Source organism: Sturnira hondurensis, unplaced genomic scaffold (assembly GCF_014824575.4).
Source record: "Sturnira hondurensis isolate 20B ecotype Veracruz unplaced genomic scaffold, ASM1482457v3 Scaffold0004322, whole genome shotgun sequence".
In the NCBI taxonomy this organism is placed as follows: Eukaryota; Metazoa; Chordata; class Mammalia; order Chiroptera; family Phyllostomidae; genus Sturnira; species Sturnira hondurensis.
In genome coordinates this window covers 1485825-1504268 of record NW_028076953.1, presented here as the reverse complement: position 1 = coordinate 1504268, position 18444 = coordinate 1485825, and the positions used below count along the sequence as shown (strand labels likewise).

At 38.4% G+C, this 18444-nt stretch overlaps 1 protein-coding gene across 1 annotated transcript; it reads left to right on the top strand.

Moving 5' to 3' along the window:
- Positions 1-13955: 13955 nt before the first annotated feature.
- On the top strand, positions 13956-16267 carry LOC118986549 (40S ribosomal protein S27-like). The gene is made up of 2 exons (XM_037045526.1): positions 13956-13985; positions 16028-16267. The coding sequence occupies exons 1-2, from the start codon at positions 13956-13958 to the stop codon at positions 16265-16267; spliced, it is 270 nt and encodes an 89-aa protein (XP_036901421.1).
- Positions 16268-18444: the final 2177 nt, after the last annotated feature.

The window sequence follows — 18444 nt, the reverse complement described above, 5'->3', positions numbered from 1 at the left end:
AATGTACATGGGATTCTAACTAGATTGATTCAGGAAAAGAGCTAAGACATAAATTATCAACCTCAGGAGTGAAAGAGAGGATATCCCTGCACTGGCAGGTGCATGCATATTTAGAATTGTTTTCTTGGTGGATTGAGTCTTTTGTTATTATGTAAATTTCCTTTGTTTCTGGTATTTTCTTTGTTCTGACATTTGCTCTGCCTTATGTTAATACAGCCATGCCAGTATTTTTAAAACTAAAGTTTACATGGTGTATCCACTTCCATCCTGTTATTTTTAACTTTTTAAACATTATTAGCTCTGGATGAATTTTTTAAAAATAGCATATAATTGGGTCTTTTTAAAAAAAATTCATTCTGACAATCTATGTCATTTAATTTGTGTATTTAGACCATTGCCACTTAGTATAATTGTTGATATGGTTGGATTAGGTCTACTATTGTATTAGATTTTTGTTCATATTTTTTGTTATCCCTACCTTTGTGTTTGGCTATTTGTCTTTATTTACTTGAATACTTAGAATTTATCGCACTTATCTGTAGTGCTTTTCAGTATATATCTTTGTACAGTTTTTCTTTTAGTGGTTGCTTCAGGGATTATAATATTGATATTGAAATTTACATAAAGTCTTTAGAATTAACATTTTACCATTTCAGATACAATTCAGACACCTTAGATCCCTTTACCCCTTCCCATTTTTGATGTAGTTGTCATACGTAGTACATCTACATACATTGAAAATCTCATCAGATAGTGTTATAATTTTTGCTTTCAGCAATCATGCACAACAAACTTTAGAGACAAAAATGGTCTATTTTACTTACTCAGATATTTATAGTTTCTGTTGTTCTTTCTCCATTCTTGACCTTCTAAGTTTCCCTCTGTCATTGCTTTCTTTTCTATTTAAAGAACTTTCTTTAGCGTTTTTTTGGAAACACATCTGCTGGTGATAGATTTCTTAGTTTTTCTTCGTCTAAAAATGTTTTTTGTCTTCATTCTGATGAATATTTTCTATATAGAATCATGTTGATAATTCTTTTCTTTTACCACATTAAAAATGTCATTTCAGTGTGGGGAACCTGTCAGGCGGCACAGCCAGAAGTCTGTCCTCCACGTGCTCACCTGGGGAGTTAGGCAACCCTGGCCATGCCAGGTGCTGCCCAATAGGAAGGAGCATAGGAGTGCCCTACAGTTGTGGCCATGGTCTAGCAGTGGCAGCTGGAGACAGGAGAAAGAATGCCCTGGCTTCCCAGGCACCTGACTGGGGCAGGTGCAAGGGGCTGTTGGTGGTGCTGGCTCTGGCCCCACCTGGGGCAGGATGTTGAACCTGGAACCCAAGCACACATATCAAGGTGAGTGGAGATGCACCAGATTCCACTGATGCTCACAGTGCTCTCAGCCAGGTGGAGATAGGAAATGATTCAAATGACCTAGATTTCAACAGGCAGGCAGCAAAGCAGTTACCATTACCAGATTTAGACTGCAAGACCTGACCAGGTTTCTGTGGGGCTAGTTCTAAGGTCAGTTCAGTTTTCAAAGACTTTCAATGTTATCCTGATTATCATAGCTTGAGTACCTTCCATGGTGGTCTACACGGTAGTGTGGGCTCAAAGCCTTTGCTGGGCTGATTCTGATAGTTGTCAGGCATGACCAGATTGATAGTTCAAGGCTTCATACAGAGGTTTAAAAAATTGAGGCTTAAAAGCTTTCTCCCAGCTCTTCTTTCCAGAGTTCCTCATTTGTGTGTGTGTGTGTGTGTGTGTGTGTGTGTGTGTGTGTGTGTGTGATATTGTGGGTGGGATCCGTATTAACTTAGCCTGTCACATTGCCAAAACCTTAAGTCTAGATAATTTCATTAAATAATTAATTATATTCGTGTAACTTTTAAAAACAAAATTATGTAATTTTCACTGTGATTTTAAAAAATGTTTACCAGAAGTTCATTGAGGAGATGATGTCCTCACTGCGTCCTCAGACCCCTTCCCCATTTTGCTCATGTTGACGCCCAGAAATTTTCACTCCTGACAGCTAGCACTTGCGCTGCTTTCCCAGTAGGCTTTTCTTTGGCTGTGGGCACCTGAGGAGTCTGGGAATTTACATTTTTAGGGAGCTGCTACACCAGGGACCAGTAGGGACCAGAATGTAATAGTGTAGCTACCTCACCCCTTAGACAACCCTTAGATGTAACCTGAACTCTCTGCATAGGTCCCTGTGGGACTGAGCTGAAGTTACCCCTGTGGGACTTGGTGGGAGATTGGCACCCTTGCTTGGCTTCCTTAACTTCCCTGACCTCTTCCCCTTTCCTTTACTGTTTTTTTAAAAACTTAAATAACTTTCATATCAATCCATTTCCCAGGATTTACTTCTGGGAACGAGCTGTCTTGGGCAGAATTCTGAGATGTCCCTCAAGCTCCCCTGGTGTGGGCATCCTGTGTCATTCCCTCCCTTTGAACATGACTGGGACCCACGACTCCGATGAGGTAGTTGCTCCCTTAATTAGGTTAATTACCTGGCAAAGATGATGGGATACTCACTACCTTGATTACATAGGACTTCATTTTAGCTGTCTGGAAAGACAAATTCTCCTGCTGGACTTAACGAAATAAGCAGTTCTTCTCTAGGGCCGCACATAAGGAACTGCAGAGCTTCTAAGAGCTAAAAGTGGCCCTCAGCTGACAGCCATAAAGAAAGAGGGCATCTCACTGATACCACCTCATGCCTGTCAGAATAACAATCATCAACACGTCAACAAACAACAAGTGCTGGCGAGGATGTTGGTGGGAATGCAGACTGGTACAACCACTGTGGGAAGCAGTGTGGAGATACCTCAAAAAGTTAAAAATGAATCTGCCTTTTGACCCAGTAATCTCACTTCTGGGAATATATTCAAAGAAACCTAGAAGACTAATTTGAAAGAACATAAGCACGCCTATGTTCACTGCAGTGTTATTTACAATTGCCAAGATACAGAAGCAACCAAGTGTCCATCAGTACGTGAGTAGATAAAATAACTGTGGAATATTTACACAATGGAATCCTACTCAGCTGTAAAAAAGAAGAAAATTTTACCCTTTGTGACAGCATGGATGGACCTGGAGAAGATTATGCTAAGTGAAGGAAGCCAGTCGGAGAAAGACAAATACCATGATTTCATTCTTAAGTTGAATATAATGAACAAACTAAACTAACATGCAAAATAGAGGCAGACTCATAGATGGAGAGTAGGATGTCAGGTGTTGGGGGAGGTGGCAGTTAGAGGGGGTGGAGGGATGGAGCATAAAGGAAAAAGGGCTCATGGACATGCACAATAGCGTGGTGATGGCCAGGGTGAGAGGGTTATAAGGAGGTTAAATGGTAATAGAAAAATAAAATAAAATAATTTTTTTAAAAAGAGGGCATCTCAACCATATACTAGCAAGTAGCAGAATCCTGCCAACAGCCATGTGAGCTCCAGAAAGGCACACAGTGTGGGCGACACTTGTATTGCAGGAACCTTCTTACATCCTGAGCAGGGGACCAGTTGAGCGAAGCCTGAACTCTTGCCCATGGAAACTGTGAGATTACTAAATATTGGTGTTTTTTAAGCAGCTGCTTGTGTGGTAATTTGTTATACAGCAGTAAAAACTAACCGAATAATTGAAAGCACTTAGTTATTCCTGTATTCTCTGTTTTATCACTGATGCTATTAATACTGTAATATTGAGTGGTATTCATGACAATGATTCTGAAACAGCTTCTGAGTTATCTGAGACCATTATGTAGGTTTACTCATTCAGGAATAATTTTTTGAGTTATTGGCATATCTAAGACACTTTACTAGGTCCTGAGGGGGCATCAAAGTGAATATTATCTTTCTTGACTTAAAGGAACAGAATTTTTTGTGGGCCAAACCTCCATGGAAGTCTCTGTTAGAATTAAATTTAACGCATATACTGTGTCTACATCAGTGTTGAATCCACCACTGAGATTCAAAAAGCAGTAGCAGGGTGGTCTAGTAGATAGAGTAGTGATTTGGGAGTCACATAGCCCTGGTTTTAAATTCAGTCTCTTAGCCTTACCAGCTGTGTGGCTATAGGCAAATATATCATTTTTTTACCCAATCTCTGATTGGGAAAGTGTTTTATACACTTTGTAACTTTTTTATGATCAGCAGCAAATTATTTACAGCATGCCCCCCCCGCCGCCCCACCGAGTGACTGGGATACTCCCTAACTGCTGGTGGAGAGGATGCATTGGGAATTGGGAGCTGCAGTAATACTCCTGACAGGAGGTGAAGCAGGGTGCCTGAGTCAGTGGCAGTGGAGAGGAGTGAGGGGGTTGGAGGTGCACGGGAGTAGAAGAAACAGGACTTTGCAGATGGTTGTATGTGGCAGGCGATGGGAGGAGGGGGAATGAAAAAAAGAATTAACCTAACAATGTGACAACTTACATTTGTAGTTGATTCTATCATTTTATTTTATAGTCTTTAATCTTACAGTTGTAAGCATAGTCATTAGAAGCACAGGCTCTAGAGTCAGACCACTCTGGTGAAACACAGCTCTTAAACATTCTTAGTGATCTTTGTAATGTGCAGTAGTGATCTTAGGCAAGTTACTTAATCTCTGCTTGCGTTTGATTTGTAAAATAGGTACTAAGAGTACTTACTTTCATAACTGTTGTGAGAGTTAGCAGACTTACTATGTAGCTTAGAACAGTGCACTGCCCAATGAAAAATGCTTTGTAAATCTGAGCTATTATAAGAGGTATTGCCACTAAAATACATTAATTATTATCATCTAATAATAATTACATCAATAATAAATAAAACACAGTAAATGTTACCACAATATTATGTTAAAATATGAACACTTTAATGATAAAATATATTAAATATATTTTATAACCTGCATGAATTATATTAATCACTACTTTAAATAATAAAATTCTATGTAATAGTGGCTACACAGAAATACATCACTGAAGTCTGGAATTACGACTCCTTCTTCCTATCCCACTTTCTATCCACCCACCCTTCCCATCTTAGGGCCTGTCTATCCTCCAGGGCTCACCTGAAACATTATCTGTTCCATGAAGTCTCTACTGATTGCACCTGCCTCTGAAATTTCACTGGTATACTTTTATATCATTTATGGCACTTATAACTCCTCTCTTATTATCCCCTAGAGAAAAAAGATCTTATCTTGAATTGCATAGGATAGAAACACAATAAATATTTATTAAATAAATACGTGAGTTAAGAGCATTAATAGAACTTACTAGAGCCCTTAAAGAATTTAGTTGTTTTACTCTATTAGTTTCTTACAGCAACAGAGTGCTGTTCTAATTCATAATAGGAGTTCTGAAAATAAAGATACTAACTCTGCAAAACAACATAAGCTTTCTATTGTTTTTATTGTAAACCTATGTTCATGGGGACCATCTGACTGTACAAGTATTTGCTCGGACAAAATGGTGGTGCTATGGAGAGTAGCTCAGGGCGTTTTGAATGGGCTTACAGCCTGGTAGCAGTCAGTGGAGATTAGGCTACTCCCAATTCTGTAGGCAGGAATGCTATCTGTATATTTAAAAATTATTTTGGGATTTTTAAAAAGATTTTATTTATTTATCTTTAGAGGGGAAAGGAAGGAGAGAAGGAGAGAAATATTAATGTGTGGTTGCCTCTCACAAGTCCCCTGCTGGGAACTGGCCTGCAACCCAGGCATGTGCCCTGACTAGGAATCGAACTGCGATCGTGTGGTTCGCAGGCCTGCACTCAATCCACTGAGCTACACCAGCCAGGGCTATTTTGGGATTTTTTAAGTCTGATTTTAAAATATTATATTGTACAAAAGACATTTCTTTGGATTGGAAATAGATTTTTTTAAAACAAGATTTTATTTATTATTTTCAGAGAGAGGGGAAGGGAGGGAGAAGGAGAGGGACAGAAACATTCATTGGTTGCCTCTTGTATACGCCCAGCTGGGGACCTAGCCTGCAACCCAGGCATAACCGGGAATCCAACCGGTGACCCAGTGACCCTTTGGTTCACAGGCTGGCACTCATTCCACTGAACCACACCAGCCAGGGTGGAAGTAGATATTTATTTTGTGCATGGTGGAGAATGGTTTTGAGCCTTGCATTTTGGTGCTCAGAAAATGCTAATTCCCTAGTTGGGCACTGGAGCATCAGGTGCTTCATCTCAAGATGTCAAGATGAGAAGACCTTGTTTTTCCTTGACAACAAGTGTATAGGAATGGATAATATGTTAAATAGCTCTTATGAATGGTGTGCTTGTTGTTATCCAGAGCACATGCTTTTTCTCTCCTACAATGCAAGGTATAGGTATAGTTGTAATTATCATATTACCTATCCAGTTGGCTGTCTGTGAGACTATCATTATGCAGAATGTAGAGAGAACTTTAGTTATGAACTTATTCTCAAGTAAAAAACAAAAGCAAAAAGCTAAGCCAGCACATCATCTAATTCTCAATGTAAAATAATGCAGAAGTGCGGAAGATGAACATCTGATTTGTCACATCTGATACACTAATGTTTTATCCAAAAGGAAGAACACATTGTAACTTGCTCAGTCATCTGCATAAACACCACCTGGCCCTTTACAGGCACCTACTCATGTAACAGGACTCAACGAATGGAAGCTTTGCTCATAGCCTTTTTACTGGTGAAAATAGAAAAATCTCTTTTCTTTCTTTAAAAACAAAGCATTTGCGCATCAAAGTAACAGCATCTAGTGCATTTTTTTCAATAGCATAAGATGTAGGTCATTAAAGTAAAGCCACTGAAGCCTTCCATATTAAAGAATATTTGATCACAAATTGCTTATTTTTGAACAGCTAAAAAATTCATTATTCTTTAAAAAGAGGGTAGATCAAACCAGACCTTGTGCAATAGGATATTTATTGCAACATAAAGCCACTTGTCCCACTCTCCATCCCGGGATATATCACTAGTAATTCTTGCATTGGAATAGTTATAATTTTTAGTGTAAAATATTTTGCCGGAGATGGGAGATTTTTTTCCCCCCTCTGAACTGACACATTCTGGTTGTATGCCTCAGTGAGCATACCTTTGTGCTACATTACACACACAGAGGTAGCATCAGACTTTCTAGTTGTACTAATACAAAAATAAGGAGTCTGGATCACTAAAGGATATTGTACCAGTCTTGCATGTTTTGAACAGAAAGTCAGTGGGAGGGTGAATGATAATGATAGGCTGTCATAAAGAAAAGGTTAGGAAAAACAAATTCCACTTGCCTTTACATTTTAGATTCAAGTTGGCTAACTAGAGGGTGACAACTACCCTGTTTTCCCCATTGAGAAAACCCTGCCAAAGTCTCAGTGTATTTCTGCCGACAGAGGATAATTAAGTTAGTCTTCTGGGTGTACCAGCTTTTTGTTTTCATTTTAAAGAGGAGATAGTGCTCAAAAGCCATTGAACATCACTCTTGGCCCATTCTTTCACTGACTGCCGGTGGGACATCCCTAATCTCCAAAAATTTCTGTCTTTAAATATTTCTTCCACTCATCTATCACCCTAAAATTCTTCCTGGGTGCACTTGGAAAGTGACAGTCTGTAGCTCTTTTGCACTGGGTTTCTGGATCACATGCCCTGAGTCAGCTGTTCCATTAATAGTCTCGTCATGCATCCATTTGGTGGTGGGGTGGTCGGACCATCTCTGTTTTTAGATTTAATGTATTATGATTTTATGCAGTTTAATTGTGCAGGAAATCTCTGTCAACCCAAGGCAAATGTTTAATTTTATTTATACTGTTCAAGTGCATCTTTCCTCTGGTGTTCATTTGGCATAGAACCCTATCTTAATTGTATCCCCTGGTTCATGTTGGAAAAGTATGCCTGGATTAGGGAAGGAGAAGGATCTTCTTCTTTCCCTAGTTCCCAGTGCAGCCTGGAAAGTAATTGCATTCATTCATTTATTCTATGAACGAGTTTAAAGCTCCTGCTAGGTACCATGTTGGGGAAAGAATAAAAGATAGATGTGGTCCCTGCCTTCATACTTTATGTATTATAGTCTAATAAGTTTGAACAAATATTTATGATTCCAGGAATACTGACAAGCTTCTGATTTGGGGTCAGGGAGAGGGTGTCATTTCAACATTTAACATGAAATTTCATTTAAAAAATACCTAGTGTATACTAAGCATTGTATTACATGGCATCTCATTTAATTTGCACTGCAAACTTACAAAGTAGGTAATATTAGTGCAATTTCCTAGATAAGAACACTGATACATAGAGAGGTTCTATAATTTTCTAATGTTAGACAGCTACCCAGGTCTACCTGATGGTAAGGCTCAATTGCTGAGAATTTCTACTGGGAACAGGGGATGAACAACCTACTTCTACAAAATGAACTTAAACGAATTAATTTAGATGAATAAATCAGAAGTATCATTTTCTTTGGCTGCTGACCAGAAGTTTTATACTCAAATGTCCACATAGAAACCAGGCAGGTCTCACAACATAGTAAAGCAGGAGGATAATAACAAGGAGTGGTGGGGACTGTAGTATTCAAGCTTAGATCCTTTGTTTAAAACTTCCAGGTGGTAGCTACCATATATGAATGAGGGACAGTGTCACAGCTAGACTGATTCCATCAAACCCTTGTGCAAATTAGAAAAAGATGCTGCTTCCCATCAGTGAGATAGAGACCTGGCCTGGCAAATGAGTGTGCATTCAATATCAACCCTCCTACCACTTGGCCTGATTCTCTGTGCAAGGCTCAGTGCGGTCTTCTGAAAGAGAAGCTGGACATCTGAATTTTTAAATTTTTAAATATTTAAATGTTGGCAATGAATGCAAAGTTTTAAAAACCACTGATGGTTTAAATACATTGATGCATTCAATGTATTGATGAATACATGGCCTGTATGTTGACTGATTGAATAAAACTCACCTACGTGTCAGGTTTGGTCTACTGGCCACCATTTGAAACTTCTGAATTATAGGCTAAGCCTCAGAAGTGAAAAGCAACACTTTTTATTCATGGTCATCCTGCTCCTAAAAATCTAGAGACAAAAGTGTTTTCAGTTCTGATCTCAGAAGTAAGAAGCATTCCATGTATCTGAATTCTAAAGGCTAATTTGAAAAAAAAATCATCTTTGTTTCTGAGAGGTCTAGCTCTACTAATTACAAAAAAAATTCTCAAGTAATTTGTTATTTGGTCTTTACTTAGATCTAAAATAATGACTACTTAGAAGTTAAAAATGTATCAAGGTTAATTGTAAAATGTAAGTAAAAATTGCATAAATCTCAAATTACCTTGAACTTTTATATATAGAGGAAATATTAGTTGTGGTCTGTGATTAATGATGCCAATAAGTTGAGCTAAGAATAACATCAGGGAGAATTTGCATTATTTCATCCATAAAAGAATTTTCTTTGGGGTCAGAGATTTATGTTGTTTCAAAATAGTTTTGCCAAACTGTAAGGTAATTAGTGTTCATTTTAAGTTTTTTACTTGATTACATTTTATCTTTTGTAATGACTCATTCTTTTTATGTTATTTGATATAAGCAAATAAAACCAAACCATGCCCTTCTTGGGCCAATGGAATCATGAAAGATGTGTACTGAAATGAAAAGGGATAGGTACCAAAGGTATACCTAATAGTCCTTGTAACTTTTAAGCTGGGACTTCAGGGAAATCTTATCTTGAGGAATGATGGGAAGTTGCCCAGACAGGGAGAACAAATTGATACTTTTTGTAGAGGTGAGAAGAAAACACCAGGTCTGTATGAGTGATTACTAATGACCTTTTTGATGAAATGCATTTTTTTTCAGACACAAACTGCTTAGATCTTATGTAGTTATTATTTTGTGAAGTTTCGTAAGCATAAAGTCCTTTTTTATCCTCAGAGAAAGTATAGCATAGGTCAGTGGGAACACTTTATTTTTTTCCTTCTCACTCACAAATGAAACTTGTATAACTATGTGCCTAGGATCTTTCCTTAAATATGTTTTATTGATTATGCTGTTACAATTCTCATTTCTTTTCTCCCACTTATTCTTCTCCATCCTGCACCCTCCTCCCACCATCATTTCCCCCCTTAGTTCATGTTCATGCATCATACATATAAGTTATTTGGCTTCTCCATTTCCTATACTATTCTTAACCTCCCCCTGTCTATTTTGTATGTGCCATTTATGCTTCTTATTCCATAAACATTTCCCCCCATTCTCTCCCCACTCCCTCCCCACTGATAACCCTCTATGTGATCTGTACTTCTGTGAATCTGTCCCTGTTCTAGTTGTTTGTTTGGTTTGGTTTGGTTTGTTTAGGTTCAGTTGTTGATAGTTGTGAGTTTGTTGTCATTTTACTGTTCGTGTTTTTTTTTTAATGAAGTATTTTTTAAATATTTTATTTATTTTTAGAGAGAGGAGAAGGGAGGAAGAAAGAGAGAGAAAAATATCAATGTGTGGTTGTCTCTCAAGTGACCCCTACTGGGGACCTGGCCTGCAACCCAGGCATGTGCCCTGACTGGGATTCAAACTGGCCACCCTTCGGTTCACAGCCCGTGCTCAGTCCACTGAGCTACACCAGCCAGGGCTCTGTTTGTGTTTTTAGTCATCTTCTTTTTCTTACATAAGTCCCTTTAATATTTCATATAATAATGTCTTGGTGATGACAAACTCCTTTAACTTGACCTTATCTGGGAAGCAATTTATCTGCCCTTCCATTCCAAATGAAAGCTTAGCTGGATAGAGTAATCTTGGACATAAGTCCTTTCCTTTTCATGACTTCAAATACTTCTTTCCAGCCCCTTCTTGCCTCCAAGGTTTCTTTTGAGAAATCAGATGACAGTCTTATGGGAACTCCTTTGTAGGTAATTCTCTCCTTTCCTCTTGCTTCTTTTAGAATTCTCTCTTTATATTTAATCTTGGGTAATTTAATGATGATGTGTCTTGGTGTGTTCTTGTTTGGGTCAAACTTCTTCAGGACTCTCTGGGCTTCCTGGACTTCCTGGAAGTCTGTTTCCTTTGCCAGATTGGGAAAGTTCTCCTTCATTATTTTTTTCTAATAAGTTTTCAGTTTCTTGGTCTTCCTCTTCTCCTTCTCCATCAGCCCTATGATTTGGATGTTGGAAACTTCAAAGTTGTCACAGAGGTTCCTAAGCCTCTTCTCATTTTTTTTGAATTCTTGTTTCTTCACTCTGTTGCAGTTAAATGTTTATTTCTTCCTTTTGTTCCAAATAATTGATCTGAGTCCCAGTTTCTTTCAAGTAACTGTTGGTTCCCTGTGCATTTTCCTTTATTTCACTTTGCATAGCCTTCACTTTTTTTCTCCATTCTGCAACCATACTCAACCATTTCTATGAGCATTTTGATTACCAGTGTTTTGAGCTCTGCTTTAGAAAGGTTGTCTATGTCCTTGTTGCTTAGCTTTTTTCTGGAGTTTTGCTCTGTTCTTTCATTTGGGCTGTATTTCTTTCTATTAGCAAACCTGTTATGTTGTAAGGGGACAGAGCCTTAGGTACTCACCAGGGTGGGGTGACCCTCTTTGCTATGTTGTGGTGCTGTCTGTGGCAGTGGGGTCCAAGAGGGAATAATGTCCCTTGCTTGCTTGCTTGTCTCTTGCCCAACTTTCCAACTGAATTCTCCTGTGAGGTTGAGAGTTTCTCTCACCATTGCAACCCCCACAGTATTTTATAGCTAGAGGTTTTGAGTCTCTAGTTTCCCCATTAGCCAGCTCCGCCTCACCAGCATGGTCCACTGCCTTGCCAAACATCCTTCCTGCTCAGCTGCCTATCTCTACCCCTCCTACTGGTCTGGATGAATGTTTCTTTAACTCATTGATTGTCAGAGTTCCATGCAGTTTGATTTTCTAGCACTTCTCTTTGCTTATTGATTTTAAATTGGTTGTTATCTTTCTTTCGGATGTGCAAGGAAGTGAAGTGTTTCTACCTACACCTCCATCTTGGCCAAAACTCAATAAAGAGTTTGGATTTTATTGTAAGTACAGTAGGAGTGTTAGGATCAATTTAAGAAGATTCCCTTGGCTTCTGTGAGTCAAATAACTTACAGTATGGCCAAAAATGAAAGCAACAAAGGCTGTTAGGAGATTATATAGATTTTCACTTCTAAGTATGATACAGTAAGGTGTGGTAAGGTAATGCTCTTGCTGAAAACAATGAGCAAAGGTAGATAAGCTTCAAAATTCATAACTTTAAAAGCACCAGAGAGCTATGGGTACATCAAGGACAAGATTAACTATAATTTCAGAGAAGAAGCTAACAATCAGAAGTCATCTTTCCCCTAAGGGCATTTGATAATTTTGGGCACAGCTTAAGAATAAGAATTTGGCACAGGCTGAAGTCTACTTGTGGAGAAAATAAAGGTTTTAATGGTTATGCAGAGATAGAGTAACAAAATTTAGAACTGGAAGTCAGGTGCATAGATAGTTTTCTCCATAAAACATTCGCTGAACTTTGAGGCTTCACAGAAAGTAAAGAGCTAGTTTGAAAGCTTTCCAAAAGTAGAATGAAGTATCTTATAGTCTTATAATATTTAGGAAACAAAGATTCCTCCAAGGAACGAGGCCCAAAAACAAATAAGCGAGGTATGAAATACATAGAAGAAATGATGAATTGATCTACTGGTCCTTTTCATTTAGGCACTTACTAAATATGGGTGCATTCAGAGGTGGAAATCCAGGCCTGACCTATGGCAGAGAACCATTCTTGAGAAACAGAGGAATCAGCAGAACTTTTGACTTTTTTTGCGCTGAAATAAAAAATTTGGAGACTTAAGGAGTCTCAGCCAGATAGCTGATCTTTCCTTGAAGACATTTGCCACATTAAAAGCTTTGGAGAGTAGGAAGTGAAAGAGCTAAGCATAAATTCTGAAAAGCATACTAAATCTCCCTTAGATTTTGGAAATCAAGGTCCAGGTTTACAACTAAAAACCCTGGGGTAGCCATGCCCTAGAACAGACTCAAGCAAAGCTCATTGAGTTTTTACCAAAACTTCTTAATGGCCTCAATCCAGTCAATCTCTAATTGTCTTGTGATGATGAGATTCTCTGACAGCTTTCCTTTTTGTTTTTAGAGAGAGCAAAGCCTTTCTGGAGAAAGATGTCATCATCTGGAGACTATGTTTTGTTGTTCTTGTTTATCTTTTTAAAGTTGAAAAACAAGCAAATAGAAAACACACAAGAAGAAGCACAGAGATAAAAATAATGGGAAAAATGAACAGATAAGAACATATAGCACATTCTGAAAGGAACATGTACTTGAAGTTTCAGAAGGAGAGAATAGATAATAACTAATATTCAAAGAGTTAGTGATTAAGAATTTTCCAAATGATTAAAGACACTAATCCATAGATTTAAGCAGGATAAATACATTGAAAACAATAGCTGGCATTTATATATAAAACTACTGCAAACTAGCAAGTACAGAAAGCCTTAAATTTGGCCAAAGACATTACTTAAAAAAAAACCCACTAAACTTCTGGTCAAGATGGACACATAGGTAAACGTGGCTCACCTATTCACACAACCAGAGCAAAAATGATAACTAAATTACAAAACAACTATCACCCAGAATTGTCCAAAAATTGCGCTGTATGTAAGTCTTATAACCTAGGATGTAAAGAAGTCACATTCATCCAGATGGGTAGGAAGGATGGAGAGATGCTGAGAGATGGAAGGGGCAGTCCCACACCCACATGTTGTGGGTAAAATCGGGAGGGATACCTCAAGAGTAAGGGATCCCAGTGCCACACCAGACCGCCCAGCCCAGGGTTCCAGTGTCAGGAAGGTAAGTCCCCATAACTTCTGGTTGTGAAAACCAGTGGGAATTCAGGAAGTGGAAGAAATTGCAGGATTATCAGGTGCCTCTTATTAAACAGCCTGCAGCAGAGTTAGGACTTACACAGACTTGCTCACTCTGGGCTCCAGCACTGGGGCAGCTGCTGGAAGGGCATCAGTGGGATAATGGGAGAAACTGAAGAGCCTGGCATTAGGGTAAGTGCTAGGGGACTCCAAACAAAACTCCAGAGGCCAGGAAGTGGCCATGGCCCTTTTTCTGAGCCCTCCCCCACACAGAGCTACAGAGTGGCAACAACATTTCTGAGACTCCATTAACCTGGCTCACACAGGTTGTCCCATCCAGATGATTACCTAAGGCTCTGCTCCATTTGACTTAAAGGTGTGCTTTTCTATAATGGGCCATGCTACTAAGACGAGTCAAAGTAGCTTTACCTAATAATACATAGAAACAAAGACAGGGAGGCTGCCAAAATGAGGAGACAAAGAAATATAGCCCAAATGAAAGAACAGATCAAAACTCCAGAAAAAGAGCTAAACAAAATGAAGATAAGCAATCTCTCAGATGCAAAGTTCAAGATGCTGGTTATTAGGATGCTCAAGGAACTCATAGTACTTCAACAGCATAAAAAAGATTGAAGCAGAAATGAAGGTTACAGTAAGTGATATAAAGAAAATGTTACAGGGAATCACCAGCGGAGTGGATGAAGCCAAGAATCAAATCAAGGATTTGGAACATAAGAAAGAAAAAAGCATTCAATTACTACTAGAAAAAGAAAAAAATAAAAAAATGAGGATAGAGTAGAAAGCCTCTGGGACAATTTCACACATACCAACACTTGAATCATAGGTTTGCCAGAAGAAGAGGAGAAAGAGCAAGAAATCAAAAACTTATTTTAAAAAATTATGAAAGAAAACTTTCCTAATTTGGTGAAGGAAATAGACATACAAGTCCAGGAAGCACAGAGAGTCCCAAACCAGACAGATGCAAAGAGGCCCACTCTAAGACACATCATAAACAAAATGCAAAAGGTTAAAGATAAAAAGACAATGTTAAAAGCAGCAAGACAAAAGCAGTCAGTTACTTACAAAGGAGTTCCCGTAAGATTGTCAGCTGATTTCTCAAAAAGAAACTGCAAGCTCAAAGAGACTGGCAAGAAGTATTCAAAGTGAGGTAAAGCAAGAACCTACAACCTAGATTACTCTACCCAGAAAAGCTATCATTTAGAATTGAAAGGCAGAAAAAGTGCTTCCCAGACAAGGTAAAGCTAAGGGAATTCATCATCACCAAACCATCATATATAAAATGTTAAAGGGATATATTTAAGAAAAATAAGATTAAAATGATAAACATTAAAATGGCAATTAATTTACAACTATCAAAAACTGAATCTAAAAAAATAAACAAGCTAAGCAAACAAGCAGAATAGAAACAGAATTACCGATTTGGAGATCATTTGGAGGGTTCTCAATTGGGAATGGGAATAGGGTTAATGGGGGAAAAGATGCAGGAATTAAGTACAAATTAGTAGGTACATAATAGATGAGGATGTTAAGGACAGTATAGGAAATGGAGAAGCCAAAGAATTTATATGCATGACCCATGGACATGAACTAAGGGGAGGATTGATGGAGGGAATGCAGGACACCAGGTGGAGGAGACAAAGGGGGAAATATTGGGACAAGTGTAGTAGCATAATTAATAAAATTTATTTTTAAAAAATTATTACATCAATTAGACTTACATCCAACTTCTTAATTAAGGCCCTGGAAGGCAGAAGGCAATAGAATAGCATTTTTAGCATGATGATTGAAAATAACTGTCAAGCTAGAATTCAGTACCTGATGAAAATAAAGTTTAAAAAATAAAATGAAATAAAGACATTTTCATACAAAAATGGAGACCATTTGTTGGTCCAGGCCTGTACTGATAGAAAATAGTTAAGGGAGTTCTTCAAAAAGAAGCACATAAATTCAAGAGGGAGTAAAGAATACCAGAAGAGGCAAATACATAGATAAATATGAATGAATATTGACTGTACCTAACAATAGTACTAATGTTTCTTAGACTTTTAAATAGATACATAGCTAAATGCATAATGAAATAATGCAAAAGTAAAGAGGATTAAATAGAATTAAAGTGTTCTTAGATTCTAGCAGTATAGAGAAATGTTAAAAGTAATAATTTATAGCCTTTCTGGTGGTAATGACCTCCCCATGACAACACGTCTCTCGTTAAGGATCTCCTTCTTCCCTCTCCAGAGGAGGAGAAGAGGAAACACAAGAAAAAGCGCCTGGTGCGGAGCCCCGATTCCTACTCCATGGGTGTGAAGTGCCCAGGATGCTGTAGCATCACCACCGTCTTTAGCCATGCACAGACGGCAGTGTCATGTGTTGGCTGCTCCGCTGTCCTCTGTCAGCCTGCAGAAGGGAAAGCAAGGCTGAGAGAAGGCTGCTCCTTCAGACAGAAGCAGCGCTAACAGTACCCTGAGTCAGTGACTGGGGAAACATCCCAATAAACACGTTTTGGATAAAAAAGTAATGATATAGAATATAACAACTCATATAATCTAGGAGTTGAGACAGCTGAGGACATAAGGCGAAGCAGTCAAATTCTGGATATTTCCTGTGGGTAGGTGCCAGTAGGACTTGCTGCTGGATTTGATATGGATTATGGAAAAAGAGGTATCAAGGGTGATCTCAAAGGTTTTTTGTCATGAGAGACTAGATGAATGGCAGTGCTATTTGCTGAAATGGGGAAGTTTATTGAAATGTAGGTTTAGGAAAGAAATAAAATTCTCTTTTAGCCACGTGGAACAGGATTTGGGGAAATAGCAGCAATTTAGTTTAAAAAAACTTTTTAAATTACAGTTGACATACAATATTATACTAGGTTCAGGCCTACAACCTAGTGATTAGACACTTATATATAACTTAGGAAGTGATCCCCCTGGTGAATCTAGTACCCCTGTGACAGCGCACATAGCCATTGCAAATTACTGGCTGGACTACTGCAGTGATTCAGTTCTGCACACATAGAGTGATGCTGCTGAGATGGCATTTGGATGCATGAAACTTCAGTCTAGTTTAACTCCCTCATTTAACAGAGGAAGATACTGAGGTTTCAAAACTTGCTTATAGTCACACAGCAAGTAAATGGCAGAACCAGAACTAAAGCCCAGATTTTTTTAAATTTTTTAAATAGAAGACATTCCAGAGTTTTCTTTTCTTTTTTTAAAAAGATTTTATTTATTTTTAGAGAGAGAAAAAAGGAGAAAGACAGGTAGAGAAACATCAATCGGTTGCATCTCACACATACCCTGTGTCCCGATCAGGAATTAAACCAGCGACCTTTCACTCTGTGGGATAACACCCAACCCGCTGAGCCACACTACTCAGGGCTAAAGCCCAGATCTTCAGGGGCTAAGCCTAGTGTCTCAAACTATACCATATGCCATATGTAAATTTGCTTTGTTGAACTGCAGAACATATTTTATATAGAATAACAATAATTGCTAAAGTGAACTGAGTGTGTACTATATACCAAGTATTGTGTTGAATACTTAAGATAACTTTTTTTCTCCAAAGTTAGATACCATGATGATTCTCATTTTTACAGATAGGAAAACTGAGCTCAAGGTCACGTAACTGGTGAAGCTGGTTGAATAACCCAGAGGTTCAACTCCTATACTCAGGTTCTCAACTGCTGTGCTTTACCTTGTCCTACTAGGCACAAAATAGACACTCAAAGTGTGCTGTGTACCATTTTGTTTCCTTGATATTTTTTTGATTGGTTCACATGTAGACTATTTGATTTTTTGACCTCCAGTTTTCCTTTAGATTTTATATTTGACTGAGGAGCCGTTTCCATTCCATTCCATCTAGGACACTCGTATGTCCACAGGGCTTGTTTCCCAGGCCCCAAGAGGAATGACTCCTCAGGACACAGTGAGGACTTCTTCACTTTCAGCAGCTGTAACTGCTGTCTTTATGGAACAAAGGAATTATTAGAAGTCATTTGTAGTAAAAATTTCCTCCCCTTTTCTGATGGAAAAAAAACTTTGTGTTTTTGTTGACCTCTGAAAATTACAGAGAAAATAAAATGAAACCAAGGGGAAAAAAATCCAGAATACTCAGCACCTCATCCAAATGACTTCCCCAACCAAAACTAAAACATCCTCTGAAAAAGGAAGCTTTTTTGGTCTTTAATCTAAGGGCAGTGTAAAAGCTGAGGTAGTCTTCGGGACTACTTTCATCAACGTAATGCAGCCTGCAGACTTCAGGCTTTGCACTAGTACAAAGAGACACTCAGATGTAAGCCAATGAGTGAGTGCTTTCACAGGGCATCGGACTGAGAACAGCTCTATGTGATAAGAAGAGCAGTCCAAGAGGAGTCAATGATGTGGTCTTTTCTGGCTGGGATGACACAGCTTGGAAATGGGTTATGTTACGAAAGGTATAGTGGCAAAAGCCAGCAGGTCCCTCCATCTAGCATGATTTCTTTTATAAGGTGCTTGTGAAGAATAAAGTGCACAGTGATGGACCCTTGTTAGTTCAAAGATTTTTACCTCTTTAAAACCCCGCTGTGAATTTACAGGACATAAAATACATATTACTGTCCCTTTCGTATTGTCATTCTAAAAGAAATCAAAGACAG